Source organism: Xiphias gladius, chromosome 16 (assembly GCF_016859285.1).
Source record: "Xiphias gladius isolate SHS-SW01 ecotype Sanya breed wild chromosome 16, ASM1685928v1, whole genome shotgun sequence".
NCBI classification, from domain to species: Eukaryota; Metazoa; Chordata; class Actinopteri; order Istiophoriformes; family Xiphiidae; genus Xiphias; species Xiphias gladius.
In genome coordinates, this window is record NC_053415.1 from 26,134,272 (window position 1) to 26,151,854 (window position 17,583).

A 17,583-nucleotide genomic window follows, 5' to 3' on the forward strand; every position below is an offset into this window, starting at 1 on the left:
TTCTCCCCATGATAAACAAGAGAGTTCGAGGCATCGCCAGTCGCACGCCGAGAAAACGATATGTGTCGCACTCGCACTGTCGAAGACAGAACAATCGAACCTCGGACAAATTCATAGACGTGTTGATATTAACAGTGGGGGAACGTAACTAAGTACATTTACTCAGTTACTGTGCTTAACTAGCCTACATTTTTTATGTATTTGACTTTAGTATTTCCATTTGGGGCTATTTTATATTTCTACTTCGCTACATTTCAGAGGAAGATCTTTCACTTTTGACTCAACTGAACCGACATTAATTTGACAGCTATGGTTCCTTATAAGATTAAGATTATAAATTTAAAAAAAAAACGTGGTCAGTTTATTAAATACAGCACACGGTTTAGGCTCAGAAAGTTGTTTCTAACCTTTTTTGGTCGCGACACCTGGCACGAAGCCGCGTCCATTTTGGGCCCCTCCTTTGTTTTTTCTTTGTTCCTCTCCCATTAATCCTCCCACGACCCTTCAGATTAACCTTGGGACTCTTTGGAGGGGCCTGGCCCCTAGGTTGGGAACCACTGGACTCCACAAAATGCCTATACATAGTTAGAACCAGCTCCACCTGGATCAGCTAGTAACAGTACAATGCTGCAGATGCATTGATGCATCAGGATTAATAAAATGCAATTTATTATCAGTCACAAGAGCCAGATTTCTGTAAAAAAAGAACTTTTACTTTTAATACTTCAAGTAAATTTATCTTATAATACTTCTGTACTTTTGCTTAAGTCGGATATTAAATGCAGGACCATCACTTGTAATGAAGTATTGAGTGAAGTAGAACATTCCATTCAAACATTCAGCAGGTATTAGTCTGGCTTACAGTATATTAACTAACGCCATAGGACTCTTTCTGTCGCTGCTTGACCCAAACTCAAAGCACTTGCAACGAATACAAATTGCTATTTTGCAGTTGTACATCTAAACAGCTTTATCGCTGGACCTGCTCATGCTATGCTCTTCAAGGCTGGACTATCAACTGGGCAAAGCAGGCGACTGCCCAGGGGCCCCAGAACCCCAGAGGCCCCAAAAATCCTCATTCTTACTCCATATCATTTGGGTCTTCAAATCGGATTCATCTCAAATTTGTTAGAAATTTTCACCGCCGAAGTAAAATATCAACTATGACGGGTCCATCGTCCATCTTGAGGTCATGGTTGTGTCAAAATGTACTTTTCAGACCTGAATTGTTGTAGTTTATATTGAGCTTATTTGTTTTAAAGTGTGTCTTACCGCATTGCTTTAACTGTTTTTTCTGTGTGTCCAGTAATAACATTCACAGAAAACCTCAGTCAATGAAATATTATATAAATAAGGAAAGGGGCCCATCATTATCCCTGGAGCCCAAGTTAACATATTCAAATTGTTTATTGTTATTTTTATTTTTTTATTTGACCAACGGTCAAATACCCAAAAATGTTGAGTTTACTATCACAGAAAATGAAGCGCTGAAGTTCACGGCATTTTTGCTTAAAGTATTACTTAAACTCTTAATCGATTATGAAGATTGTTGCCAAAAAATCTAGAGTACTGGTTGGATTTCTGGGGGCCTGGGGACAGAATGAAACTGCAGCGTGAACTGGGAGTCAATTGGGGCCCAAGGTCAGATTTTTGCCCCACAGCCCCATTAGAGGTCATGTGTTGGTCATATGCATTCTTCCCATGTCATTAACGCCTTCTTGTGACTCCGTTACACGGTTTGCGTGTTCGGTCCGCAACATGAACTATTTAACACGTTTCTTGTAGGAAATGAAATGTCAGGACAATTAGCTGATCTCCGGAATGAGTGCGAGAAGAATAAAGAAGTTTACTTTTAAAGAAACTGTGAGTTTCTACTAAAAAACAATAAAGCTAAAACAAGAATCTTGGTTTTCCAGTAGCAATTTATAGATTAAGCCTTTAACGGGTTCTTCAACCATTTGAACCATTTCAACTTCAGAACTTCAGAAAATAGTGAGACATGCCCAGTCAAACTTCCAGGAGCCAAAGTGACACCTTCAAATTGCTTGTTTCGTCTGACCTACAGTCAAAACTCAGAATTGTTCTGTTTACTGTAATTGAAGACAAGGAAAAGCAGCTAATCCTCACTCCGTCCAATGTTGGACTTTTTTGCATCAGTTATTAAAATAGTTTTCTTTTTCTGTTTAATCTATAACAATGTATACACACTTCATATGTCTTATATGCAAAATCCTTATTGGTAAAGTAACTTGTAGCTATAGCTGTCAAATAAATGTAGTGCAGTAAAAAAAGTGCAATGTTTCTCTCTGGATTGGGATGGAAGAGAAGTATAAAGTAGCATGGAATGAAAGGACCTCAAATTTGTACTTAAGTACAATACCTGAGTAAATGTACTTCTTCTTACACTCCACCACTTATGAGATGAGATAAGAAAAAAAACAACCTTGACTTAAAGTAGAAGAAGCTAACGAAAACATTTCTTGTTAAGAAAAAAAGGATTTTGGCTGAGCTAGAATGAGAAAAGACGAGAGTGAAAGAAAAGTTTCATCAGAGGAGCGGGTGTGGACAGAAATGCTCAGGGACGTGGGTGTTCCGAGAGAAATGTCACAGATGGCCCACAGTCTTAATTCACAATGTAGCTTTTCAGCTTTAAAATACCACATGTAATTTGTTAGCCAAAACTGATTTATCCTACGGCTCTGGAGAGAAACTCTGAACAGAGGATTTTTTTAATTGGAGAGGGCCTCGGAACACAAGATACTTTACATTTTATAGCACCGATTCTTTTCCTGGAAGTGAAATCAAAACGGAACAAGGCAGAAACACACTGCATATGTATTTGGTTTTATTGAAGAAGAGAGATATGAATAGGTAGCCTATTTGAAGGCACCTTAAAAATGTACAACAAAAGCTGAACCATTTATTTATTCAGAATACAAAAATACACATCTCAGTGACTCCAAATTGTAATAAATAGTTAACCATGCATTCTAACCATAAAAAGGCACAGAAAACAGTCACTTAGTAGTCATAAAAATGATCAACTACTTTACCAAAATCATCCAGATAGTAATACAGGTGACAACTGTAACATTATATTCCAAATGTGAAAACACAATACACATCATATCATTTAACCTTAGGCAATAAATATGCAAATATTGTTTATACCTACATATATATTCTTAAAAATTAAAACTGTGCCATTGTAAACATAATGTAAACAAATGAAATTCACTTTTCTCCCGTCGTTTCAGGAACCATGTCAGAGACTATGTGTTAAACTGTCTTTTAGAGATCCTTGCATGGGTTTTGTTGGTTTTTTGAAAACCAGGCAGTTTGCAGCATTATTTACAGACCACTGGGAAACACAGCGAGGGAGAAAGGTGGCAACTTCCACTTTGTATGGAAAGGTCGAGCGTTATCTTGCCTGGAATGTGGGGCCAAAACGCTTTAGAGAGAATTACAGAACCCGGCAGACACTTTGGACACACGGATACCATGAACATAGACACACACAGCTGCAGGGAATTCAGTTTGGCGACCGGTGTGATGGAGATTAAATGGACGTGAGGCCAAAACTGGTGAGCACTAGAGGAACAAGGCAGCATACAGCAGTTCCACTACACTGCTCCAATAAAGCACACACTAACCGAAAGGCTTCAACTTACGTAAAACCTGTATCCAGAGCAAAAGGCCAACTGTCATCACGTAGTCAACAGTGCATCCACATCTACCAAATAAATCAAAGGCATAGTTCTGTCTGGGAAAATGAGAAAAACTCTGATGCTTATAAATTAGTGGTTTGTAGTTACTAACTAGCGCCAGTTAGAGGATGAATAATAGTGTACACAAGAAAAAAAATATCCTTGGTTGGAATTACATTTATGGGCGTAATGATTTCAACGTGTGTCAATGTGCAAGACTGTAGGGAATATCCTGGTGTTGACTGAACTGATTGTCGGCAGAGGCGACCGTAAATCTTGCCATTTGACAATGTGACTCCGGGACTGTAGAGATGTGAGATGTGATAGATTGCCATCTGCTGGGACATTAGGGACAATACAGGACCGCTCACAGCGCAGCCTCTGAATCACTCACATGAACGGTGAGGGGTGAAAGCTTGTGCCTCGCTTTAAATCCTAGCAGTCAGTACTCGGTAAAAAAAAAAAAAGTTTTTTTAACTACGTAACATCAGAGGAAAGGCTGGATTAAAACCAGCTTGGCGGGGGTCGAAACAGCCTGGTAAAATTAGTTGGCAATGGTAATTAAACAATTACTGATAAGATAAATTATGCCACGGCTGTAGTACACGCACCCAAATGCACGCAAATACATTGCAATACATGTTACATATGAACACAACAGTCATGTCTGCCCATTCTACTCACTCGCTGACACAGTCCCGCTTTAGTGTATCACCTTGGAAGCACAGAGGAGCAAAACTACAAACTAGCGAACCGCTGGAAGAAACGTGGAGTCCGTAAGAAAAAAGCAGTCTGTCTATGGGTCTAACTTTTAAAACCTAATCCTCAGACCTCGAGGAGGAGGAGAACGTGTACAAAAAAACTTGATCAAGGTTTTTTTCCCCACTGAGAAACATCATGTCAGAAAGCTCCGGAGACAGTATCAAAACAAGAGATAAAATATTGCACCATCGTTAGAATACAACAGCATTATCATGTACAAGAGATTAGAACCAAATCAACTATACACAATTGTTATGGTGTAATATACACAGTCAAATGTGTAAGCTGTTGACAATGCATGCCATGTCAGCAATCTACAAAATGCATTAGACTACCACACTTACAAACATTGTTTGCATACACTGGTATACTGTATATACAGTGCATATATATGTGTATATATATATATATACCAACTTAGCATCACATATAGAAATATACCCTGTAATGCCACCAGTCTTAAAAGAAACTAACAGGTAAAAGTAGTGTTCTGTCAACGTCTCACTTGTGATTTGGAGAAAAAAAAAATGCTATGCAGGCTGCAGATCAGCTTCTCTATCATATTTTCAAAACCAATACCTAACTCCTATTATCGATACTGTGTTAAATTGCCAAAGGTGAAAAAGTTGAGGTGAACCGTTAATTCTATGTAATGATATGAGGATTTTGCACTTGCATAAAGCAAGAAGTAAAAAGTGCCTTCTAAGTATTCCTTAAAAAACTCGACAACCCTACAGCATATGCGGTTGGCTTTTACTTTCTTCCGGACTAATACTATTCTTTTTCCCGCCTTAAATGGAATTAAGACCTAAGACCTACTGGCCCATTAAATAAAACGTCGCGATCCGAACAAAGTCATCGGATGATCATGTTTTCTTAAACATTCATTACTGGTACTGATTTTTCAGTGTCGGCGTATGGACATTAACTCCGTATCTTCATACCTCATCGACAGCTTTTTTAAAACTTCTTATGACGTCTACCAATAAAGCACATTTTACACTAAATGACTGAAAATATGGCACTTGACACAAATCATTGAGACATCATTATCATGCAAACAAAATAAATTAAAGCTAGAAAAAAAAGTTTGATTTGGACCAAAAAGGATGCTTTCAGTAGTAACAAATGGCATTATAATACTTAAGTCATGTAAAACTTGTTCAAGTGTTATTCTGCACACAAAAAAATCAAGACACTAATCATGCAGTTAAACATATCTAAAGTTGAGCAAGCATAGCATGCGGCAGTATCCCGCTGTTTTCAGAAACCACACCTTCCAGATTCCCACCTAGACTGCGACGTTTATCTTCTCTGTCTCTACTCAACGCATCTGCAGCTCAGTGATGTGAGGCAGAGGGCCAGCAAACATCACATTTTCACACGCTGCTGAACTGAAACTAAACCCCACGCTCACGGAAGTCCTGGTTTTGCTACTGGTTTGTTATCACGACTCGGACGACGAGTTACCTGTCAACAGTATGGTGAGTTGCATACCTGATTGTGTGCTAGGAATGGTTATTAACTTAAAAATGGCTTTTTTGTGAAGATCCATGACTTCCTTTTGCACTTCCGTCAGCTTTCTCGACTGTCGTTTTGGCACCAGCGCACAAACAAACACACTAAGGTATCTTGTCCACGACGTCACAAAGGCTGTCTCTGCAGAGGGATCAAATATCCAGCACTCCTTGAATAACCAGAATACCTATCTTCTCCTTCGCTGCCTATGGTGCTCCCAAACCCTTCCACTGATGTGAGGCGAACGTTTGTTTCCCCTCTCCGCTGGCGTCTGCTCCTGGGTTAGAGGTCAACCATGGAGGCCTTGGCCAGGTCTTTAGTTCCCTGGAGAATTCTCTTCATATGACCCACTTTCGATATCCCCAGATCCTGAGGAGAAATAGGAGGACCAGCACATTAAAAACACACAGAGAAAGGTCTCTAGCAAGGCAAGCATTATAACCAGCATCGGCCTTTAGCGTGATGCATTTAATGGGATTTAATGTTTCTCATATGAATTGTATTGAGACGAAAACAACCAGACCTGATAGTCACTCATCAGGTTTTAAGACTACACCAACTTGGTTATTTAATATACTATCTAATGTGGGGGAATCAGTGTTTTCTTCTATCAGTGTCAGTGCAGCTCATCTGAATGATAAATCATGAAGCAATTTTTCAGACGTGCTGGTGGAATGGCTCTTGGGATGGCAACGTTGCTTTGTCTGTCGGTCGGTTGACTACTTTGGTACAGACTGAAATATCTTGACAACTACTGGATGGATGAAAATGTACATGGTCCCCACGGCATGAACCCCGAAGACTCCGATGATCCCCTGGGTTTTTTCCTCTAGTGTCGCCGTGAGGTTCACGTTTGTGGTTTTGAGTGAAGCGTCACGACAACTATTGGATGGATTGCAAAAAATTGTGGCACTGACATTCATGTCACTCTCAGGATAAACTGTAATCACTTTGTTGACCCCTTGACTTTTCCTCTAGCGCCATCATCAGGTCCAATTTTAATTTTAAACATTACTGCAGGTATTGGGTTAATCAAAGTAATGACATTCCCATCAGCTAATTACAGCATGCTAACATGCTAAACTAAGATGGTGAACATGGGAAAAATGCTTAATATCAGCATGTTAGCATTGTGATTGGGAGCATGTTAGCATGCTGACGTTAGCACTTAGCTCATAGCACTGTTGTGCCTAAGTGCAGCCCCACACAGCTGCTAGCATGACTGTAGACTCCTAGTCTTGTTGATTTCCTTTTTACTGTTGCCGCTAGGAATCATAAAGATGGTCTACGGCTTCGTGCGATGGACGGACGACAACCACGCTCCTGGCGCGTAAAAATGCGAGCGATGGCCACTGGGTTTAGAGTAACCTCATGGGGCTCCGTTTTCATGAACCAGGGAGTAATGGCCCAGCTATAGTCAGCTTTGTTTGCCACAGACGCACCGTGCAAGTTTTTGCTTTCAACTAAATTATTTCTCAAGAGCCACTTAACAGCAGTGGACCTCCAGTGCCTTGCTGCGGTGATGTAAAGGTATATGCCTGGGTGTCTGAGTACGCCGTGACATTACTGGTGGGTCTGGTTACAGTTGCAACAGTTCTGCCCCTACCCATCAGTGATGCTTGCTGTGGTTAGAGGTGGAGACGGATATTAGATCTTTAACCGGGAAAGCACTGACTGTGCTAGTGGAGTACGTGGCTAAAGGGGTGAGAAGTTTAAACCTCCCCGTGATTTTTCAATGAATTTTTTGCGACACCATGACAAGAAAATGTGTAAAACAATGAATCAAGACATGAATCATGAGGTGTGTACAAGAGTACAGATGTTTTAGTGGTTATTTGTGCAACATTTAAGTGTTGGTTGCTTAAGATTTAATTGACGTAACCAGTGGAGCGGTGTGTAACCACTGCTCAGCAATGACAATAACTCCAATTACCAAAAACTAGGGAGCGCTTTCTAAGGAACAGTTTCACCTCTTATCCTCTGGAAAAGAGCTGCAGAACATATGGGCCAAAATCCATCTGTAAACGGATTTTTAACTTTTAACAGCATCAGACTTAATATGCAATAACCGTTTGAGCAGGTGAGGTGCAGTGCCCCTCCGGACTCTCTAAGCATAGTTAGTTAGTGCCGACTTTAAAGGCATCCTTCTTCATTCAGTTAGTTTGAGAAACTCCGACAGTCCAATACTCCAGAGGTGTCACTTACCAGTTTGCTTTGCTTTATCTTTTTCCCAGGCCTGCAACTTAAGGTCATTTTCATCATTGATTAATCTGGCAATTATTTTCTCGGTTAATCGAATAATCGTTTAGCCTATGTCAAAAAATAGTTTAAAAAAAAAAAAAAAGGTCATCACAGTTACCCAGTGCCCAAGTTGGTCCATTCAAATTCCTTGTTTGCCTTAACAGTGAAAAAATATTCCGTTCATAATCATAGAAGTCTAAGAAAACCAGCAAACATTTGAGAAGCTAGAACCAGTGAGCTTTGCTTAAAAAAGACTTGGAAAATGAACCAGTTATGAAAATTGATCTGATTTTGAATTGACTGACTAATCGATTTACTGCACTTTTATCCATTATAATACAACAGGAAAGCAGCACAACAAATTGGATAAATGAGATGACTGACCGATAAATCGTAAGATGGTGGAATGAGGGGCACAGAGATAGAAACAAACACAGGTATAGTGCAACTGTGTGCGTGTCTTTGTGGTACTTTATCTGGTAAAAGTCTCTCCACACAGCTACGGATTGACTGAGGGCCGAGGTCGTCATTGCACACCGGCATCCTGTTGCCGTGCACTGACGTATGTAGGGAAATATTTTTCAACCAACCAAACCAGTGGGCCAGCGTCATCGGCCATTCTGCCCCACAAAGCTAAAATGCAGTAACTTCAATATTTAGTCAACATTTAGTTAAGATCAAGATCTGACATTTCTTTTCCCATATGACATTTTTTATCCCATAGAAATGTGTAGTTTCGATTAAAGGCGGAAGCTAAAAAAAACAAACCAAACGGTCAACCACACAGCCAAAACAGGAGAGCCAGCTCCTCACAGCTAGCCCGAAGTGGCCACCGCTAGCCTTAGCTGTCATACATGTATTCATTTCGGTGAACTAACATTTTGCTAATTTACCGCTACAGTAGCAGTAACTGGCATCTCAGTTTTTGACCCTAGTAAGATTGACAGTTTGGTGTAGTTAAGCTAACTTTTATTTGAATGTATTGAGGTGTAAATTAATTCATTATATTCAATTCAAAGTTATAATTATCATTATTTTAAAAACGGTAGATGGAAAGCTGAAAGAACACATTTTGTTTTTTGACACTGTTTTCCCCTTATTTTCCCTGAAGTTTTCCAAAGGTTAATGTGAATTATATTAAAGGACAGAAAATAAAGGAATAACATCCTATCCCTCTGTTACAGTTTCTGCAGATTCACGTTAGTTATCAAAACACTGTATGTTTTTCTTACCAATTTTTGGTACAAATGTTCTTGTTACCGTGTTCCTTATTCCCAAATATTCATACTGGTATAAGCATCAAAAATCCAGTCTCGGTCAGGCTGTAATTTCTCTTAATTTCATCGCAATGCTGCTTTTTCACTGATTGATAGATGTTTTTTGGAGGATGAGTATGCTGTACTGAGACACGACTGTGCATTTATCGTTTTGTAATCCATTTAGGGTACTTTCACACTGGCAATTCAGTCCGGATCTGGAAGGGGGTCACCCGTCCACTGGCTTTTTCCTAAGCGTCATATGGAGTAAGCACCTGCGGGACTGTGCTATGGTCCGTGTGCAGGGAAACAGGAGAAATACAACTCCTCACGGATGTACGAGAAGAGATTGTCCAACATGAGGCCACGTGATCATTTTTTTCACGAGGCGGGGAGCTCGTTTTTCATTTCTTTGCAGCCCGTGCAGGTGTTGGCGCTCTCTTCAGTTGAGCTCACACTCAAAGTCCCTTGTACATGTCAGAAAGAGTGGCAGCATCTTTTCTGTTTTTCTGGCTTCACCGCCTGACTTTAGCCCTCTACAGCCAGCCCGGCTCAGTTTGGTCCCTCCGCTCCCAGCCCATCCCTTCCCTCCCCGCAGATACGCAGTGTTAGTGGGTTACAACCAGTCTCGTTCACAAAGCAACGATCAGACAGAGGAAGCCAAGCAGAGCGATGCAGCGCAGCACGAGAGGTGGCAAAACAGGGAGATATCTGCCAGGTTGAAGGGCATAAGAAATAGACCAAGAGGGGACAGAGAGAAAGAGTTGATTGTGGGTTGGGGGAGAGGTCTCACACAGATTCACTGAGGGACTGAGGTGTGTCAGCAGGTGTGTGCGTGTACCTTCAGGTCCCTCCTCTCCAGGTGCAGCAGCTCTGAGCCTCGGATGTCGTGTCGGATGAAGGTGTCTCTGTACTCCCCCAGGCTCAGCTGTTCCAGCCAGATGCCCACCTCCTCTGTGCCCCATCTCTCCACTACACACACACACACAAACACACACACGGAGCAGAGCAGAGAGACTCACTGTCGCTCTCCCACTTCTCGTAGCTGCTTGTCCCGCTCACGCTCGCTCTCACACGGCACCCAGATGCGAACAAGGCGTCACACACACAACCTCACAAATGGGCACAAATTGCGGTAAATCGCTGAGGGGAAAGATGGAGAGAAAAACGGGAGGGAGAGAATCAGAGAGGAGGAGGAGAGGGGGAGCAGTGGCGGCAGCTGACGGAGGAGGGAGGAGTACGACAGAGGCCGAAGGTTGGTCAGAACAGGACCCATGGCGTTCCGGGAAGGCTGGGGGCATGCATACTACACGGTAGACCAGATCAGAACACACGGAAACAGTAGGAGGTAAAGGGAGGCGGGAGGAAATACAGCCCAACTAGTCAGGAAACCACCCGCGATGAGAGGAGGAAGGCCGTCACACTTTTACACCTGATCTGACCGTTGTAATAATTTTCTACTATGCATAAAAGTGTGTACCCACTTCATCACATCCAATTAGAGTGGACTGTTTGAAATCCGATATTGATCTGACAGTTTTGACTTGACTCCTTAATATTCAGTACGCAGCAAAAAAGATTTGATCTCTGGCTTGTTTGTGCTCAAATGAAACATTCGATCCCTGCGGGGTTTTCCTTGGTGCCGCCTTGCTCTTCTCCCGGCTTTGTGCCGCCCGAGGCTGGATGAGAGGATGAATGGAGCGGAGGGGGTGCAGGTTGATGGTTAGGGTCAGACTGTGGGATGTAACGCCTCAAACACACACCCGTTCTTTGTGTTCCCGCAGCAATACCTTTATGCATGTATGGTGATTATGACGGTAGGGAGGCAACCATGACGATTGGCGGCAGAACAGAGTTTGGGGTTTTTTTTTTTGTGTCTGTGTGTAAAAGCGCATCTTCATCATCGTCAGTTTTTATGGTAAGAACGAAATAACGACGCTAATCGTCCTGGTTGCCACTAGCGCAAGTATTTAATAATCTGATGTGTATGATGACGCATTTGACCAGAAGAGGTGATTTCTGTCGCTGCCAAGATAAGGGAGGCGCAACAACATCCACACCGTTTGAACCTAAACTCTACGCTGTGACTGACAAACCAAATCTTGCCTGGCCCATTAGGTTGAATTATTTGAGCCACAGCAGTGCATTCTGATTTAACGCTATCGTCCTTTCAAATCAAAGCCAGTAGCAATCATGTAATGTAACAGGCAGTGTCAATGATGTTCTCCATTAAATCCCCGTGGCAGATGGGACAGACTCTGACTGACTGATCCCGCATCCTGAGCAGATTCAAGCAGTCTGTCTGTCCGGTCTGTTCACTACTGAGGGAAACGTAGGCTCAGCCCTACCTGACTGAGGGCTCGTCTTCTTGGCGGCCTTCTCCTTCTTGAACTTGGGGACTATGCGGAACATGCTGCTGCGACTGTTCCTCTTGCCGTAACCCAGAGAGTGGTCCTGGTACATAAGCACAGTCAACCTATAGCCTTTCATTTAGCTACTCAGCTCTCCCGTTACCTGGAGCCATGTCACACCAAAGACATACAGTACTGCATGTGTGTGCAGAAAGCTTTTAGTTACGAGTTGCGGGAGTAAAACAGAATGTTGGCGATGTTGTCCGTTTTACAGATGTTATGACACATAATCTGGTGCGTCTTTACTGCCCTGCAAAGGCAAAACGCAATAACTATTGCTCGTACTGTTCGTGATTTGGTTAAAACCTGTATACGACTTTCTTACATCAGTGATACGCTGTAAAAAATACAATCGGTTGTCAGTTTTGTAGGTACACCTACAGCAGATAAAACTGCAACGTATCCTCCTTCACGAAGGTTATAATGTCCCGTTTTTGTTGAAGCTGCGTTAAAGAGGTGTGGACTTAACTTCATGATCATTTTGAAGGTCTTGCAGTCCGCGGTGCCGTTGAGCTGTCTCGTGTTATAGAGGGAGGTGTTTCTGTTATTCATCCGACCCGTCCCTGATATAAACGGGGCGGACAAAATAACAGAAACGCCTGTTAGTTTAACAAAGCGCAATTCAACAGCACCGCAAACAAAGCGACCATACAATTGAATCAACGCCTCTCTTAAACAATGTCAACGCAAACTGAACATGTTAACCTTCGTGAAGGGCGGATTTATTGCAGGACTCTTGGGTTAGACTGCTTTGTCTTTGGTGTAGCTAGGTGTACATGATAGAAATGTGTACTTCCCACGAAAACAGCTTTTTGGATGTGCGGTAATTAGAAAAATGAGCCTAAACACGCAGTATCTGTCCTTTGTCTGTACAGTTACTGCACTCTGACTTAACCGTGAGGACTCATCGCCGCACTTGCCCTCTGTGCCATAGAAAGACAGCTAACTAGACAGCTGAAGCTAGCTACCTTTAAATCCAATACTTAAATGTATTACATTGAAAAGTAATGTATTATATTGGTTTCAATATAAATACCAAGAGGACTGCCACGGATAGAAACTCTGCCAAACACACAAACTCTTTCCTATAAGCTATGGAGTGTAAATAATAATCACCCTGAATGTAATTTCGTTAAACAAAGTAATTCAAGTGGATAAGGAAGCTGAGAGAACAGTTTGTTGGTAGATACTGCAGAAGACTAACCAAAGGCAAAGTCCCGAATCTGCATTTTTTTAGCTACATTCAGCCTAAACAGACATACAATGAAAGGCTTAAAAACTCTCTATGTATTTTATAGTTTGGAGTCCAGCCTGAAAAGTTTAAACCCCGTTTACTGGACTCCACTGCCTCAGTAGTCACTTCACACTGCCGTCGTAGGGCACTATGTGTCCGTGTCCATGTCTGTGTCGGTGTTTGACGCGGCTGCCTACCTCCTCATCATTAGGCTGTAGTATATGGTAGAGCCAGGGGATCTCTCCCAGTTTGCCCATTTCCAGCTCCACACTCTGCAGGGCACCGGACAGCTGCTCCTCCTCTGGCGGGTCCAGTTGCTGCAAGAAGGAAGAGAGCAAGCTGAGATCAACCGCACGCAGTGTACTGCAAGGAGAACTATGAATAAAAGGCCTTCGACACCATTGTATGTTTGTAAGATTACAAAATATGGAGTAAAAGTAAAAGAAAAATTCCTTAATGTAAAGATCAAGTCAGGATTGTGGCCATAATAACTCACCAGAGAGACTCTGCCCAACAGAAGAGACTCGGTCTCGTTGTACAGAGCCTTGACGGTGCTGGCCACCTCTATAGCTGTGTTCCTGGTCAGACTCTGGAAACGGGACACAACAGCTATACAGTAAAATCTCCCACATCGTCCGGTAGGTACAACAGACACAGCGGTGCACGTTTACTTTCTGTAGGAATTCTGGGAGCTGTTTGAATGGTTTAGCTTCAGCAGGATCAGTCAGGATCAGTCAGACTAGACCTTTTAGGGGTTAGTTGTGCAGCGACGTACGAAACGATCAAGCGTGGGCGTGCCGTCAAAACAAGCCAAAATGCAGCCAAAATGCAGCCAAGACCGATGGTGTGAGCTTGTTGTGACAAGCTAACAATGCCAGTAATTCAAAGAGCTGGACATAATACTTCCTATAGAACTGTCTTTTGTTCTAAATTTAATTTTCAGCCAATAGTAAAACTAAAATATTGGTCTTGGTGTTTTAAAAGTAGAATGCATTAAAAACACACTCACATTACATCGGACAAAAGACATTACCTTTGGTTTGGCAATTTTAACCTATATTAACCTACTTTACATAAAACAACGCCAGGTAATGGTCCTTAAATAAAAATGGTCCCATTTCCACATCTGGATATTTCTATTTGTTTTTGTTTTTTGCTACTACTGCTTATAGCTTAGCCTGTGACTGTATGACTTAATTCACATGTGGGTTATCGGCCTACTTCACTAACAATATAGGTCACCTTTTAAATGGCTTTACAACACACACACACACACACACACACACACACGGCTGCTTTTGGTCGCTGTGCTTTAAAAATTGAGGAAAAAGTGACACATTTTAAAGGATTTGCCTGTAACAGCTTGAATAGCGACAGATTTAAATTTTTTTTCAAATATTCAGATATCACAAACAGTCCTCACCACTCCCCATGACCCTCATCTTTGCAACGTGTTTAACTTAAAACTCTGATATAATGACCTCTAGTGGCAATGAAGTGATTTTTTTTTTCTTTTTTAAACAAAACTCAACAGATGGGCTCAAAATGTTGTGTGATTCGTGTTGAAAGCTCACCTCGGGAAACTTCGGGTGTGTTTTGTTGATGGCGTGGGATGCGGCATTGACAGCGTGAGCCAGCTCCTGCTCTAAAAGCCCATTGGTCTTTGCAGCCTCACATATCCTGTGGTTAGACAGAGCGCATGTCATCCTTCCTACATCCGTGAAGCCTGTGGACCTGTGGCGTGAGACCTGATGTTCACGGCAGTGCGTGCTTACCTTGTAATGAGCTCCTCTGCAGCTCGGGCGCACATCTGCACCAGGGCGGCCTCCTCCTCTGTGGCCAGATCCACGGACTGCTGTGGGTAGAGGTGAGGCCGCAGAGGCGGCTTGTCGTACTTCAGCTTGTCCTCCCATGACTTCAACGTGTTCTCAAAGGCCTGCAGGAGGAATCAAAGGACAAGTTGATCGTGTAAAGCGGTTCTCGTAAGGCCTTGTCCATCCAGCAGCATATCTCCCACTCATATGCCTTTTATTCTCCCAACTTTCCAGACACCTGCCGCTCTTCCCCTCCCTCTCCGCGCCTCACCCGGTCTCTGGTGAGCATCTGAGCCCTGTTCTTGTGCTGGATCTTGATGACTCCGGGCGGTTGGATCCAGGCCTCACCGTCCACCTGAATGGGAACCCCCTCATCGCCCAGGATGGTAATCTTCACTGTTCGACACTAATTTGGACGAAGACGCGTAGGTTTGTAGATATTCTTGCGTCTTTATTTTTCACTCATAGTGTAGTTAGTGCGCGTTCTCACCTGTGCTATGCGGTGGTGTTGCAGTTTGATGACTCTGGACACTGCCATCTGCATACTCCCAAACACAGCCACAACTTCCAGGATCTTATCATCAAATGATGGGGCACAGAAGATCTGCACAACACGACAATGACATTAAGGAACTGTGAACTGTGCAGCGCTATGTCGCATCTATGGATTGTGTACTAGGACAAGGCTCCTGTTATTCTATTTTTTTTTTTAAGTCAACAAAATTCATTAAAAGATAAAAACAAGTGGCAATCTGTCTCAGTACTTTCCAACTTTCATTTCCTCTCTGTGGCAAGTCCCAAATCCCTTAGTTTCTACTGAAGATGAACATTTACAAAAGGCCTAAGCAATTTCCTCAGTATTACCGAGTTATGTCAAGTATGCCACAAATGTAATGTAGCAATACAGAGCTAATATGGGCTAAATTGGTTTTTCTCTAGAGATCTAGCTACGTTTACTTGGAAGACATCCTGGGAGGACCTCAACAAAGTTACTAAAAAACTGTATCTAATTGTATTTCTGTAGAAGTCATAATATTGGTTAGAAAATTACAATTAGATATTTTCCTCGAGCCATTCAGCCTGAATTCAGCCTGTGGCACAAAAGAATTAAAGCTACATCAGGCATTAGATAAATTCCTCTCTTTGTTTTGGTCTTTTCACGACATTTGTGGACAATACGAAAAATACAAAACATCAACGGCCTCATCCTTTTTCTGTAATGGTGTCCTTTTGTAAAAACCTCACTCAAAGGAGACATTTTCCCCCCGTCAGCTCAGTTTAGCCTGAGCCTGAATGAGAAATGCCTCGTTTCTGAAAGAAGAGGCTCCCACCAAGTCTGGTATTGATCTCTGCCGGCAAACTGCCCGTGAAAAGGTCAAAGCAGCGAGGAGTCAGCGTCTGCCAAAGTACACGGAGAGAGGCTCAGCGAAAAGAAACTGCTGGACTCGCTGGGATGAAATCATCAAAGAACATGATCCGATTGTCATGTTGGGCCTCGGTCACTGGATGGGCACCCAAACGCATTTAGCAGGAGGTTCTGCATTGCATTTGGAGGTAACGCAGAGATGGCGACATATTGATCGTGACAAAAGCTAATTCTTTCCCTTTATTATCAGTTTTTGGTGCGGTAATGTGTATTTTCACAGCATTTTCAAATCACCTCAACTTTTGATTTATAGTGAAACTATATGTATTGTGATTGTAACGTACTGCACTGTATGTCTGTGTGTGTGTGTGTGTGTGTGTGTGTGTGTGTGTGTGCGCTTGCGAATGTGCACGTGTGCACGATGACTAAGTTTAAGTAAATGTCGAAAACAAACAGCTCTCTAACCGTCCCTGCCTCTCTACCCCCAGCCTGTCGAGGTCATGGTAAACCAGGATCCAGGCTGTTTTTCCACAGTTATCAACAGACAAAAGGAGAGAGAAAGAATGAGAAAACAGAGAGGGAGGGATGGAGCCTTGAACCAGGAGTCTGGCCGCTTTCTGACATCAGCTTGAGGAGGGAAACTTCCCTTTCCCTTCCGAGAGGCGATCTGAGCCGCCGACCGAGGGCACATTACACAGAGTTTGGTGTGAACACCTGGAGTGTCCTGAATGTACTCACATCATCCTCCTTGGTGCCGCCCCAGAAGTTGGTCCCGCCCGCGTAGCTAGGGATGTTCAACACCGCGATACCCTGAAGGCTGGGTAGGGGGATGTACTGGCCATCGCACTGGGAACGACAAATGATAAGCAAGCAGAGCTCAGCTGGGCCCAGTAAGGGGGAGGGAGCAGGGGAGGTACACGTGTCTGTGGAAGAAACTCCGGGTGTCTGGAGGTGTCATGACGTCAAATCTAATTTATTTCACTAGGTTTTGCTGCTACCTTTTGATAAACTTTAAGGCCAATTCTAAAGCAAAACTACAGGACAAAGTATCTATCAAAAAACAAAGACAATTTCTGATTGAACACAATCAAATTTCTTGAATTCTAACAAATGGGAGATCTCACAGAATGGACACTATGAAAGGCATTTATATCGACGCTGCTCCTGAAATGACCCAAATTGGTAATGTCCACGCAGGTGTTTTGCTTTGCTATAAGTAAACAATCAGTGGTATTTGCCTTATTTTGTCTACTTTAATTTCCTACTCTGCTGTG

General features: G+C 42.6%; 1 protein-coding gene across 6 annotated transcripts in view; it reads right to left on the bottom strand.

Moving 5' to 3' along the window:
• Positions 1 to 2,833: 2,833 nt before the first annotated feature.
• dgkh (diacylglycerol kinase, eta) overlaps positions 2,834 to 17,583 on the bottom strand; it is a 60,119-nt gene continuing 45,369 nt past the window's right edge. For 2 of the 6 annotated variants that reach the window (XM_040149336.1, XM_040149335.1), the window contains exons 21-30: positions 17,048 to 17,155; positions 15,434 to 15,547; positions 15,215 to 15,349; positions 14,905 to 15,065; positions 14,704 to 14,809; positions 13,626 to 13,718; positions 13,327 to 13,446; positions 11,833 to 11,938; positions 10,326 to 10,456; positions 2,834 to 6,356 (exon numbers count right to left, since the gene is read on the bottom strand). In XM_040149336.1, coding sequence (XP_040005270.1) covers positions 6,270 to 6,356; positions 10,326 to 10,456; positions 11,833 to 11,938; positions 13,327 to 13,446; positions 13,626 to 13,718; positions 14,704 to 14,809; positions 14,905 to 15,065; positions 15,215 to 15,349; positions 15,434 to 15,547; positions 17,048 to 17,155 — 1,161 coding nt within the window. In that variant the 3' untranslated portion in view covers positions 2,834 to 6,269. Of the gene's footprint in view, positions 6,357 to 10,325; positions 10,628 to 11,832; positions 11,939 to 13,326; positions 13,447 to 13,625; positions 13,719 to 14,703; positions 14,810 to 14,904; positions 15,066 to 15,214; positions 15,350 to 15,433; positions 15,548 to 17,047; positions 17,156 to 17,583 lie in introns of those variants that run through there. The other 4 variants (XM_040149337.1, XM_040149338.1, XM_040149339.1 and 1 more) reach the window with 4 other exon arrangements.